At 46.6% G+C, this 13,138-nt stretch overlaps 2 protein-coding genes and 1 long non-coding RNA gene across 5 annotated transcripts in view; 2 read left to right on the plus strand and 1 right to left on the minus strand.

The window, feature by feature from the left end:
- The window catches only part of amdhd2 (amidohydrolase domain containing 2), a 4,684-nt gene extending 2,045 nt beyond the window's left edge, over positions 1–2,639 (plus strand). For both annotated transcript variants that reach the window (XM_034592667.1, XM_034592668.1), the window contains exons 5-12: positions 1–38; positions 152–364; positions 447–535; positions 766–910; positions 1,573–1,680; positions 1,797–1,865; positions 2,132–2,233; positions 2,321–2,639. The exon at positions 1–38 is cut by the window's left edge and continues 17 nt beyond it. In XM_034592667.1, coding sequence (XP_034448558.1) covers positions 1–38; positions 152–364; positions 447–535; positions 766–910; positions 1,573–1,680; positions 1,797–1,865; positions 2,132–2,233; positions 2,321–2,400 — 844 coding nt within the window. In that variant the 3' untranslated portion in view covers positions 2,401–2,639. The remainder of the gene's footprint in view (positions 39–151; positions 365–446; positions 536–765; positions 911–1,572; positions 1,681–1,796; positions 1,866–2,131; positions 2,234–2,320) is intronic.
- LOC117765999 overlaps positions 1–12,599 on the minus strand; it is a 21,569-nt gene extending 8,970 nt beyond the window's left edge. Inside the window, exon 1 of the long non-coding RNA XR_004614651.1 lies at positions 12,438–12,599. This is a non-coding gene — a long non-coding RNA (uncharacterized LOC117765999). The remainder of the gene's footprint in view (positions 1–12,437) is intronic.
- LOC117765994 (calpain-15-like) lies at positions 3,980–12,159 on the plus strand. Of its 2 annotated transcripts, XM_034592665.1 has the most exons (13): positions 3,980–4,128; positions 5,253–5,440; positions 7,054–8,146; positions 8,370–8,578; positions 8,804–8,987; positions 9,084–9,307; positions 9,392–9,517; positions 9,835–9,987; positions 10,213–10,374; positions 10,572–10,792; positions 10,973–11,118; positions 11,247–11,425; positions 11,702–11,879. In XM_034592665.1, the coding sequence occupies exons 2-13, from the start codon at positions 5,280–5,282 to the stop codon at positions 11,877–11,879; spliced, it is 3,036 nt and encodes a 1,011-aa protein (XP_034448556.1). In that variant the 5' UTR covers positions 3,980–4,128; positions 5,253–5,279. The 2 variants fall into 2 exon arrangements, with proteins under 2 accessions (XP_034448556.1, XP_034448557.1); XM_034592666.1 differs by lacking the exon at positions 3,980–4,128 and having other exon boundaries at positions 5,280–5,440; positions 11,702–12,159.
- Positions 12,600–13,138: the final 539 nt, after the last annotated feature.

Here is a 13,138-nt window from a genome sequence, read left to right on the forward strand (position 1 = left end):
AGTTCACAACGGAGGACGACATGGAGCTGGAGTTCTCGGTACGATGACGCGTTGGCAGTGAAGTATAAACCCAGCTTAATGTCATGTGACATCATAACGTCCCTCATTGGCATAATGCACGTGAGGACGAACCTGGCGTCTGTCTCCGCAGGTTTTCACCTGGAGGGCCCGTTCATCAGCGTGGAGAAGAAAGGAGCGCACCCGGAGCAGTTCCTCCGCAGCTTTCAGTCCGGAGGGATCGTCGACCTGATGGAGACCTATGGCGGCCTGGACGACGTTGCCATGGTAACGCTGGCTCCTGAGCTGGCCGGCAGCGAATCGGTGGTGAGGGCGCTCTGCCAGAGGGGCATCACCGTGTCGTTAGGTGAGCCTTAGTATCCTGGTCGTCGTCGCTCGTCGGTCTTCAGCTTTCTGATCACGTGTTTACTCTTGTTCTCCTCGTGCAGGTCACTCGGTGGCCAACCTGTCTCAGGCCGAGGACGCCGTTAGCAGCGGAGCCTCGTTCATTACTCATCTCTTCAACGCCATGTTGCCTGTGAGTCCACACACTCAGTGTCAGTCTGTGTGTAGTTCACATGTTCCTGGACGAGCTCGACCCTCTAAACAAAGTTAAATCTATGGTGAAGCACGTGAGGACTTTGAGATGACAGATTTAAGACCCAGTGACCAGAACGTGTGCGACACTGTGGTACAGTGGGCGTGTTTCTGTGTTTTCTCTGGTTTTCTCCGACAGTTCAAGTGAGATTTGTCTTTGCTTTGATCCAGTTCCACCATCGGGACCCAGGGATCGTGGGTCTGCTGACCAGCGACCGGGTGCCTGCGAGCAGGACGGTGTTTTACGGCATGATCGCTGACGGGATCCACACCAACCCTGCTGCTCTGCGTATCGCCCACAGAGCCCACCCCTCAGGTCAGAGACGACTGAGCTCCGGTTCTTTAGTGTAATAAAAGTGTTTGGACGTGAAGTTCACAGGAATCGAACTGGAGATGATGAACGAGGCAGGAAGAGCAGAAAAGACACGTTTACAGTCTGTTTGTTTGGAGAAATGAAGAAACTCCCTAAGCTGAAGCCAAATAACCTGGATCGCCCCCTGGTGGCTGGCTGCAGTACAGGTTATAAACCTTCTCCTCCATGTTAGCAGATGGGACATGGACCAAACAAAAAGTCAAAGTAGACGTTAAATTAATGTCAAAGATGTTTCTGTCATTTCAGGTCGTTCTTCACTGATGTTTGTTCAAGTGTTTCTGATCAGTTTGGTTTGAATCAGTTATTTGATGATATAAAAACAGGCTGATGATGATTGACAGCTGACACTGACTCCTGATTGGTCAAAGGCTTGTTTGGGCGGAGCCTCGACACTGCGGCTCCACTACTTCTCAGACTCTGAGCCAAGATGGCAGCGTCTCGTCTAAAATATTTTGGCCTCATGTTTGTACAACAAGGTGGAGAAGTGTCGTCTTTATTTACAGTCACTACTCGTACACACTGTTCTGTGGATCCTCGTGAAGATCAACAGCTGGAGACGTCCAGAGAGACTGGTGGTCGGGGGTGTGACCTGTTTGTGTTTCCAGGTCTGGTGCTGGTGACGGATGCGATCGCAGCGATGGGTCTTCCCCCCGGGCGTCACATGCTGGGCCAGCAGGTCATCGAGATCCAGGGTCTTCACGCTTACGTGGCAGGTCTCACTTTATTTTCACTTTTTTAATGGACCAATAAATGATGTTCTGATGGAATCAGACAGGATGTGGAGGTGTGAGTGTTCTTCTCTCAGCTCTAACTTGTCTCTGTCCGTCAGGCACGAAGACGCTCAGCGGCAGCATCGCCACCATGGACATGTGTGTGCGACACTTCAAACAGGCCTCAGGTGAGTTTGTGTCACTTCGGTTTCATCAGCTGGAATTTACAACATTTAAGTTTCACTGTGAAGCTCAGAAACACATGTTCTTTCATTATCTTCTGTTCTGAAAACTGTGTGTGTGTGTGTGTCTGTCTGTGTGTCTGTGTGTGTGTGTGTCTGTGTGTGTGTGTGTGTGTGTGTGTGTGTGTGTGTGTGTGTGTGTGTGTGTGTGTGTCTGTCTCTGTGTGTGTGTGTGTGTGTGTGTGTGTGTCTGTGTGTGTGTGTGTGTGCAGGCTGCAGTGTAGAAGAAGCCCTGGAAGCTGCTTCTCTTCATCCAGCTCAGCTTCTGGGCCTCAGCCATAAGAAAGGAAACCTGGACTACGGCTCGGACGCAGGTGACGATCGTCTGCTTCAGTTCAGCAGAAATAAATAAGCTCACATCATTTGTTCATCGTGTCTCATGTTCTCACTCGTGTTTTCAGACCTCACTCTGCTCGACGATGACCTCAACGTTAAAGCCACATACATTTCTGGAGATGAGGTTTGGAGAAAAGATCCGTAGAAGAAGTGTCTGATGGAACCTGGCCCGACAGCTGGTGCCTTCAGGGGGCGCTGTTTCCCACAGTCCACAAATCTGAGCCATGACTTGACTCATCAGATCCGAACTCAGAGTTTATCTTTGGTTCGCTCTGCATCCTCACTTTAAAAGACTGGAGGTATTTCTAACCACGCCGACCATGTGACTCTGCTGTCGCGATGTCGTTTCAACACTTTGGTCACGTGTGGAAATTCAAGTTTCCCCCGGAGGACGAATATGAAACATACAAAAACTTCCATTTGTCACACGATCGATTTCCTGCCTCAGCTCGAGTTGTTTTGAATACTTTCTGTTTGAGCTCCTAATAGACAGGCTCGGTGCAGGTATAGCGCCACCCTCTGGACAATCTCCTAACTTTTCTCTCAATCTGTTCCGAGTCTGACTTCGAGTTTTTAGTAGATCTGAGGAGATGAGATATTAAGGTTTTTATAAATGATGATATTCTGATTCTGATTTATTTTCATTCCTCCTGATACTTTCATCATATTATTTGAATCACGTTGCACAGAAACCAGATAAATCAACACTGACTGACATGAAGCAATACGATTTTCACGATGATGTCTAGATGCAGAAGACGACTCACAGCTCGCTGCAGGAAACACACAGCGTCATATCTGTGTCGTATTTAAAGGAGAATCTGTGACCAGGGGCCCCACGTAGACGAGAGGGCCCTGGTTTCATCTTTAAAAACGTGCTGTGATTTTTAAACATTTCGTATTTTCTATGTAAAATGTTATTCCTGACGTTTATAAATAAAATGTGTCTGGATTTGACTGGAATTTCCTCTGAAATGTTGTGAGGAGTAAAAATGAGCTCAAAGTAGAAATACTCATGTAAAGTACAAGTTCAGTTCAGATACTTCATCACCGCATTTATTATGTTTGAGCCTTAAACTGAACAAAGTTGGAAAATGAAGTTCCTGAATTCATAAGTAGCTTTTCCTGTAAACTATAAACTACTAAATGTATCAACAGCTTCCAATGAAAAACTTCAATCTAGAAGAAAATGTCAAAATCTGGAAATCGTGGCAGGTTCTGTTTTAAGAATCGTCTAATTCTGTGATTTCTCAGTGAATGTAAATGACACTAATGTGTTTTTAATCCTCAGTAGAAACTGACTGAACAGCTCAACCATTCATTTTAACATTTACAGCACAAGAGGTCGATACATCCTGACTGCTGCTGGCTGTCCTGGTCCTGTCCTGGAAACGTCCCCTGGAGACACAGGCTGTCCACAGGAGGGGGACGTCAAGCTGAGATCAGTGAGGACAAGAGGAAACCGACTTCACAATAAAAGCTACAACCAGATTATTTCCTATGAGCAGTTTGCTTTTAGTTTAACTTTATAAAATCAATGGAATTAGCTCAAATGTAATTGAGCTTTTTATTTATTTAATATGGTCATTTTGGGAAATGTTGAATAATATTGATGAATATGGATATTATGAATATTATTATATTATCTGATTTATTTTATCATTTAAATTTGTGTTTAGAAATGTTGCAGCGCTTGTTAGTCAGCAGGGATTTTATTTTGAAAGAGCTGACAGGAAGTGTGTGCTGGTCCCAGTGTGTTGACGTGAGGAGGAGCCTGGTGACTGTCTCTGAAATGTCAGAGGATGCAGAGCTCAGGAGGCGGCAGGAGGATCCAGCTCCTTCGTGCACGACCCCGCTCGTCCATCTGCAGAAGGTAAGTCTGCAGCTGCTGAGGGGGAGGAGGAGGAGGAGGCTGATGATGCTGTCCTCCCACGTCCTCTTATGTCCTCTCATGTCCTCTCATGTCCTCTCATCTCCTCATGTCCTCCCATGTCCTCATGCTGCAGCCACCAGCTGTACTGCAGGTTACCTGAAGTCTGAGTGAACTTCACAATCTGCAGCTGCAGAGAAATGATCTGAATCTACATCCAACAGAATTTCTTCAGTTTGGATTCTAATCTTAAATGCATTTGTTTTTCATCAAGAGACTCGTGTGATCTTAATGTGACACGTGTCTCCAGATTCAAGTTCTTCTGTCATGCTGCAGTTTTCAGAGATTTCAGGTCCTTGTTCAAGGACACAACTGTGGTAGAGCAGGAAGAGACGCAGCCTCAGTCTGTTTCTGTGGGAAAGTCACACACTGACGATTTCTACTGTTTCAGTCAAAGTCAAAACACAATAAATATTATTTCAGTTAGAAAATCTTCTGTTCAAGGTTTTTCTGTAGTTTTCTGTTAAATTTCAGTATTATTTAGTTTTCGAGGTTCAAGTTTTTTTCATTTTTACAAAAAGCTAAATTTATTGTTCTGATCCAGAGAAAAAACAAAACCAATCACAACATTAAAGCGTCACAATGCAACTGTTACTGAGCAACAGCGCCACCTGCAGCCAAACATGGGGATTCATTGAGGGTGGACATTACCCATGATCCCCGGCTTCTTGAACCTTTACGTATTCACTGGGAGTATTTTACTAAATTTATTTCTATTTTTAAAAGTGCACCACGATTAAAGTTGATTATTTTCTTAAGACTTTTATTATTAACGATTGTATTATTGTTATTAATAAAATGTGGAGTTTAATATGAACCTGGGAATCAGGGTTATTTTTAATTAGAGTGAAAATATGACTTTAACTTAACTTTAGTACAACTTAAATAAAACATGAAATATGTTTAAACCATAAATTTATAAAACTATAAATAATCTTTCACCAAACTGAACAAATGAAATAGATTAAGAATGATTCTACATTTCGAGTTGCCTTGTTCCACTGGTTGTGTGACGTCATCGTGACCTTCGATCGGTCGGTTTCAGTTTCTGTCTCCTGCTCTTTCAGGGCCTCGCCTCCTGAGCCAGCTGCATCATGGGAAGTTCCACCTCGTCTCTTGTTGAAGAGCTCGAGGGGGAAGCTGCACCTCGGGGTGCGGCTCTGCCCCCCTCCCCCACCATGGGGTGTTTGAGGAGCAGCCAGAGCACCTTCCTCCCCCGACAGCTTCCCCGAGCCGGCAGGCACAGGGAGCGCAGGTGAACCTACAATCATACATGACAAAAACCTTTTGTTACTCTTATTAGGTATTGTTAGGTCCCGTGACCTTGACCTTTGACCTTCACCAACCCAAATCCAATCGGTTCATCTGTGAGTTGAAGTGAACATTTGTGCTGAATTTGAAGAAATTCCCTCGTGATATTCTACAGATTTCATGTTCACAACAATGTGACGGACGGACAACCTGAAAACCACCGGGTGTCGCCAGCACGCACACTTCAAAAACAGAAGATAGGAAGATAAATCAACAAAATAATAAGAAACAGATGCAACGACACAGTTTAACGGGATTAACAGCTTGTGTTGAAATTCTGTGTAAAGATTTATGTAAAGAAGACGTAATGATGATGATTAATTAAAAGTATAACGACGTGTTCCACATTGAATCGTGCGACTGCTGAGCAGAGGAGAGATTTCATTTATGTTCTGCACACTTTATGAATTTTTCATTAATTGGTCGATAATAAGTGAACGTCAGCCTCCCTGAGCGTCGTCCACACGTCCGCTTATTAATTATTACTGTCCCTCCGTCTGATATACTGTCTGTGATCGTCTCCTGCACCAGGGTCGAGTTACTCGCTGACAGGAAATGTAGTGAAATCCCTGGTGATTGGATGATAAGATGATGGTCTGGAACACATGAGATTTCCAAAGGGAATCAGAAGAGAATTATACGTCTGATACATGGAGATCAAACATCCTTCAGAAAGAAGTTCAACTGAAAAAATGAGACATTAGTTCAATTATTTGTGTAATTAGGTTGGTAGGTAGGCCTGCAGTAGGGAAGTATGGTTGGGGGGGTTGGTTTGTTGGTTGGTTGGTTACCTGGTTGGTTGGTTGGTTGGTTACCTGGTTGGTTACCTGGTTGGTTACCTGGTTGGTTGGTTACCTGGTTGGTTACCTGGTTGGTTACCTGGTTACCTGAGCTCTGCGTCACACGCTGCAGTCACTCGTCCAGGTCGAGCTGCGTGTTCTGGAAGTTTTCGGCTTGATGCCGAGATGCTCCAGGCGCAGCTGGAGAATTTAGGCCAGACGTCCCACCGGCTCCTCGGGTCTAAATTTCTCCCCGGGCGCCGCGGTACAAATAATCCGGACTTGATTTCCAGCCGAGTACGATCAGACACGAACCTTCGATGTGCTGCAGTGGTTTAGTTCCTTATTCAGTGCATTAAAACACATGGTGGTAATATCATCAGTGTCTGTGAGGCACCAGTTACACAACAGCCTCTGTTTTCACTGGAGTGCAGCTTCTTGTATCATTTCCATATTCATGCATTCTAATCACCCCCCCCCCCCCCCGAGCCACCACAGGGGATAAAGAAACGTTAATGCACCCATTTTCCTTTTTCTTCTTCTCAGGCATTTTCGTTTTTCGGTTTCCTGAGAGTTCAGCTGCAGAAAGCTCTGACATGTGCAGTGGTTATTATCATTATTATATATATTGCTGTTATCAGTAAATCTGAACACAGGAAATCCCCAAGCTCCGTTTTCTTTAAGTTTCAGAAAGATCAAAACTCCTCCAAGTCCTTGACAAACCACAAAAACTATCATTTAAATATCTAATATAATATGTTGTTGTGTTTTCGTCCAGTTTCTCCTCTGGTTCGATGCCAATGCAGAGGAGCCAATGGGCTTGCGGCTGCTGTACTTTCCTGAACGCAGCCGGCGCCCCCCGCTGCTCTATCTGTGAAGCCCCACGGCAAATACCCGACAGCCGGTGGATGTGGCCCGGGAACAGCAGGGAGGACGCTCGCTGGTCCTGCCCACGCTGTACACTGGCCAACTCCCCCAACAGCCTGGCCTGCTCCCTCTGTGGCTTCACCGGCTCGCTGGACCGACGCCGGAGCTCCTCTGAACACCAGCCTCGGCCCCGGCGCTCCAGCAGCTGCTCGGGGCCCCTGAGGACATCGACGACCGAACCGTCCAGGCAGCAGAACAGGACATTTCCAGGAGACGCAGATGAACGCAGCCTGATTTGGGAGTGTTTGAGGTGCACTCTGCAGAACACCCCTACCTCCATGTCCTGCTCTGCCTGTGGGGGCCCACGCAAACTGTCCCTCCCCCAGATTCCTGCTGAGGTTCTGCTCATTCCTGAGGTCTGCGATCAAACAGGAACCCAACAGCCTGAACCTGCAGCGGCGGCGCTTTCACTTTCCATATCCGCCCGAGGAGAGTGTTTACCTGTGGAAGCTTCGTATCCGGACACAGACTCAATGCTCGGTGCTTCATCTTCAGCTCATAACAATCCAGTTCCCTGCAGTCGCAGAGAGGTGCCACCTCCAGATGTTTCCCTCAGTCAAGCACAGAACGTGAGTCCTTCTCCTTCAGCTCTGGCAGCTTCACATCTGTCCGCCCAGCCAGAGCTGCTGCCCGGCAGGCGACTCAGCATCCTCAAAGAGGAGATGTCACCACTGTCTCCTGCGTCCGACGGCTCCGGGTCGTTTCCACCCTCCGTGCTCTCCGTCAACCGGACCGAGGAGTGGTCATGTCCGGCGTGCACGCTCATCAATAAGGTCGAAGCCAAACACTGCCTGGCCTGCCACACCCCTCAGCGACACGCCTCCCAGCTCAGACCAGCAGAGTCCCCGAAGAGGAAGGAGAGCGTGATGGTGGAGGCGCTGCGACAGAGTGATGAGGGGGAGGCCAAAGAGCTGTGGGAGAACATCGTCAGCTTCTGCAGGGAGGTGCGTACACAACCAGTCAATCAGTCAGTCAGTCAGTTAGTCAGTCAGTCAGTCAGTCAATCAGTCAGTCAGTCAGTCAGTCAGTCAGTCAGTCAGTCAATCAGTCAGTCAGTCAGTCAGTCAGTCAGTCAGTCAGTCAGTCAATCAGTCAGTCCATCCACCAACCTAATGTTGAATGTTTGAACTCGACTTGACCCCTACACTTTTCAACCTTTCTCTTCAGAACGCGGTGACGTTCGTGGACGATAGTTTTCCTCCGAGTCCGAAGTCCGTCGGATTCCCGGTGGACGACAACGTCCAACATCGGGTCAAAAAGTGGCTCCGCCCACAGGAAATCAGCTGCAGCAGCTTCAGAGACCGGGGGGTAAAGTGGTCTGTGTTTCGCACGCTTCGCCCATCTGACATCCTGCAGGGACTTCTGGGTAACTGCTGGTGAGAAATAAAAACACAGAACCGTCAGATCAAATCTAATCTGTGCCCCCTGAACATTTATTAATCTATTTGGAATTAATAATAAGGATGATTAAAAAGATAATAACAATAAAAACAAAATGGCCCAAATACTGAGGCCTGATCCAGACGGGATCTGGTTGATGGAGGATTGTCAGGATGAGCAGTTGATGAACGTAACCCGGTGCTGAATGTGTTGGAGAGCAGGTTCCTGAGCGCCCTCGCTGTTCTGGCCGAACGTCCTGATCTGGTGGAGAAGGTGATGGTGACCCGCTCGCTGTGCGCAGAGGGAGCCTATCAGGTGCGTCTCTGCAAGGACGGCTCGTGGACCACGGTGCTGGTGGACGACATGCTGCCGTGCGATGAGACCGGGCACCTCCTCTTCTCTCAGGTAAAGCTCGACTTTGTAGTGATGAACCCAACAGAATTCTTTCCTGCTGTCGTATCTGTGGATGTTTCCGTCTTTTAGCTCATTTCTCTCCTCCAGGCTCAGAGGAAGCAGCTCTGGGTGGCTCTGATAGAAAAAGCTCTGGCCAAGCTCCACGGCTCCTACTTTGCTCTGCAGGCAGGTCGGGCCATCGAGGGCCTCTCCACGCTGACCGGGGCCCCCTGCGAGTCTCTGGCCCTCCAGGTCAGCGCCACCAACCCCAAAGAAGAACCCATCGACACGGACCTGATCTGGGCCAAACTGCTGAGCTCTAAAGAAGCAGGGTGAGAATCAGGGAAAGTAAATAATTGTTTAATTGATTTAGATCTGTTCGTACCAACAGACCCGTCCTGTCCTTGTGCTGCTAGTTTCCTGATGGGGGCGTCTTGTGGAGGAGGCAACATGAAGGTGGATGACGCACAGTACGAGTCTCTGGGTCTACGTCCCCGACACGCCTACTCCGTCCTCGATGTGCGGGACGTTGACGCTCACAGGTGACAACTCACCCAGTGTGACGGGGAAACAAGGGTTTGTAGCTCAGCCAATCTACATGCTCTGTTTAACCATTCCTAAATGGAATGGTTCCTGATTGGTCGATCAGCCACCAGACCACTCCCTCCAGGTACAAACAGAAGCTTCTGAAAAAGGGTGAACGCCAAAGAGGTCAAAGTTCATTTGGTTTTCGTGTTAAAGGATTTTTCTATGTGTTAATTAAATAAAAGTATTAACGGGTCATGTCGACTTGTTTCTGTGGTTCAGTGTAACTAACACGTAACCTCTCATGACGTCCAACACGTGCTTCCTGTTCCAGATTACTGCAGCTGAGGAACCCGTGGGGTCGATTCTCCTGGACGGGGCCGTGGGCCGACGATTGGCCAAACTGGCCTCCGCACCTGAAGAGGGAGCTCTGCACCCAGCGAGCCGAGGACGGACTGTTCTGGATGGACTTCTGGGATTTCATCAGGTAGATCAGGACTAATTAGTTTAATGGGTAATATATTTAACCACCAACTACGACCAGTGTTTAGTTGTTGGAAGTTTGGTCGTGTTTATCTTTGGTACCTAACAATTAGCAATTCTATATTCATGTATTCAACAACTGTAACGTGCCTCATTGTGTACAGTAGTGTGTGTGTGTGTGTGTGTGTGTGTGTGTGTGTGTGTGTGTGTGTGTGTGTGTCTCTGGCAGGTACTTTGACTCAGTGGATATCTGTAAGATTCACTCGGACTGGCAGGAGCTCCGGGTTCCAGGAGTTTTCCCCCGAGGAGCCGACGTCCCGGTGACGGCGGTGTCCCTCACGGTGCTGGAGCGATCAGCTGTGGAGCTGGCTTTGTTCCAGCAGGGCAGCAGGTGGGAAACATTCCATTAAACAAGCAGCTGTACTAGGATCAGTAAATCCTTCGTTAGTAACATTTCAATCTTTTATTTTAAATATTTGATGTCTTCCTTTATTTCTGCTTCTCCCTCAACACACATGTCTCAGAAAGTGACGTAAAGAGAGATACACAAGAACCCACATCCTGATCTGTCCTCCTGTGTTTCCTCAGGCGATGGGACACAGCGGAGAGCCACCTGCTGGATCTGTGCCTGCTGGTGTTCCGAGTGGCCTACAGCACCTCGGGCTCCCTGACGCTGGGGCGCCTGCTGGCTCACAGCCGGCGCTCGGTGAGGAGGTTTGTGGGCTGTGACGTCATGTTGGAGCCGGGCGAGTACGCTGTGCTCTGCTGCGCCTTTAACCACTGGACCGGCTCCGTCACAGAGGGCACAGGTAAAGAAGCGTTTGTTCTTTGGTTCCCTGTTTGAATAACTGTAAAAATAAATGTATGTATTAATAGAATTATAAATGTGACCTACTTTTTATCCGAGATGTTTCATCTTCATCTTTGTACAACGGGAGGAAGTGGAGTCATGTTTAAAAGTGTCCATATCCACTGTGCTGTGTTGTCAGTGGGCAGCTGCCGATCTGAGCCGCCTGGTTACACGCTCGCCGTCTACAGCTCCCGGCTCGTGATGGTGGAGCAGGTTACGGCCTCCAACACCACCATCGCTGACGCCATCATCCAGCTGACAGAGACCAAAGGAGAGAGGCACGAGGTCAATGAGGACATTTCACAATATTTACGACATGCGAGGAAACTTAATTTTATTCAGTTCAACTAAACAACTGGTGTGTGTGTGTGTGTGTGTGTGTGTGTGTGTGTGTGTGCGCGCGCGCGCTTCAGGGTCGGGAGGGGATGACCTGTTTCTACCTGACCCACGGGTGGGCGGGGCTCATCGTCATGGTGGAGAACAGACACCCCAGACATCACCTGCACGTGTCGTGCGACTGCAGCGACAGCTTCAACGTGGTGTCGACACGCAGCAGCCTCAAAACCATCGACAGCATCCCTCCTCTGCACAGGTTCACTGCCAGCGCTGCTTTTCTGTGTCGGCTCGTTCACATACAGCAGAGGGCAGCGTGTCCTGTAAATAAAGATGGATGACATGTCCGCTTCCAAAAGTAGACGTTAAATAAATGTTTGTCAAAGATGTTTCTGTCATTTCAGGTCGTTCTTATCTCACTGATGTTTGTTCCAGTGTTTCTGATCAGTTTGGTTTTATTAGTTATTTGATGATATAAGAACAGGCTGAGACGTGATGATTGACAGCTGAGACTGTGTGTCTCTGTGTCTCTCAGGCAGGTGCTGGTGGTTTTGTCTCAGCTGGAGGGAAACGCTGGATTCTCCATCACACACAGACTGGCTCATCGTAAAGCCGTCCAGGCGTCTCTGGGGAACTGGAGTCCTTCGAAGGCGACTCACAATCCAGCTCTGAGCCCAGAGACTGCAGGTCTGCACCAGCCTCGACCGCTCTGACCACGAAACTCCTCCACTACCGATCTCAGCCTCTGTAAAGGAACAGTCCGACTCCGGGAGACGTCTGTTTGCCTCATTTGACTCTTTGATGGAAAACAGGAATAAGTTTATTCCAACAAAGAGATCATCACGTGTAGTGAGCAGAAAGACTTAGGTCACATGTGGTTTAATATTGAGTCTGAGCTGCTCTGAGGCAGAAACAGATGAGAGGTTAAGAACTCAATAAAACACTGGAATCATCCTTTAACATATGCTGATCATTTTAAATGATCTTCTGTAAAATGTTCAGAAAACGCCTCCATCTCCTGTGTGATCCACAAACAGAAGCTGCTCGTCCCAGTGACACGAAGAGAGAAAACACACGTGATGCACTTGTATGATCTCTGCTCTCCGTCTTCACTGCTGAGAAATGAAGACGTGTTATTATCTTTGTTAGTGTGAAGCGGCAGCTGAGCTGCAACATGTTTCCAACATGTCGGACGCTTGAATAACGTTTTAGTTTAGAGATACAGCACAGACTCACTGTGTGACTGCATTCGCACTTTATGAACTTTAAACTATGCTGTTTTATTTAAGAGACGTTTCAAACTTGCTAAATGGGCACAAATATTTTATTTTCATGAATCCATACGATCATCATGTTTTCAGAGGGAAGATGGAAAAACTATGCAAATGTTTGAAAGTTGTCTTGATGCTTCGTCAATTAAAATATGTGCAGCTCTTTATCTTTGGTTCATATCTTGTATCAGCAGGTTTAAAATATAATTTTATGATTTTTATAGTGATTAGTGTTACTTACATTTTCTTTCTTTTCATCCAGTTAAAATGAGAATTCAGCAGCTGAAGAAAAACTGATTCTTTCACTGTTTTTTCAGACTTTCCATTTGATATTATATATATTTATATATATTTATATATATCTTTGAAGGAAAGAAAAAGGTTTTTGTGAATCTGTTGGATCAAATATCTATTTCTTTTTGTATTGAACCTCTGAATGAGATTTAAAAAGGTAGAGACCTCACTTCTCTGCAGCTTCTGTCACAATATTATATAAAACCTTTCCCGTAGTGAAACTATCTTTTCAATAACATTTATTTAATTTTTTTCTGTGTTTAAACTTTTATTCTATTTAAAAATATTTGATCAATCATAATCATTTTTAAATTATAGAATATTATATAGTTCAAAATAAGATTTTTTTCAAAATAAATTGTTTCTATAATAACATTCAATGTATTTTTTCTGTAAAATAACCATTT

Source organism: Hippoglossus hippoglossus, chromosome 8 (genome assembly GCF_009819705.1).
Source record: "Hippoglossus hippoglossus isolate fHipHip1 chromosome 8, fHipHip1.pri, whole genome shotgun sequence".
Classification (NCBI taxonomy): domain Eukaryota; kingdom Metazoa; phylum Chordata; class Actinopteri; order Pleuronectiformes; family Pleuronectidae; genus Hippoglossus; species Hippoglossus hippoglossus.

Coding starts and splice junctions, on each gene's coding strand:
- LOC117765994 (XM_034592665.1), top strand. CDS start 5,280: ATGGGAAGTTCCACCTCGTCTCTTGTTGAAGAGCTCGAGGGGGAAGCT. Junction 9,308..9,391: donor CTGAGCTCTAAAGAAGCAGG/GTGAGAATCAGG, acceptor TTGTGCTGCTAG/TTTCCTGATGGGGGCGTCTT. Junction 11,426..11,701: donor AGCATCCCTCCTCTGCACAG/GTTCACTGCCAG, acceptor TGTGTCTCTCAG/GCAGGTGCTGGTGGTTTTGT.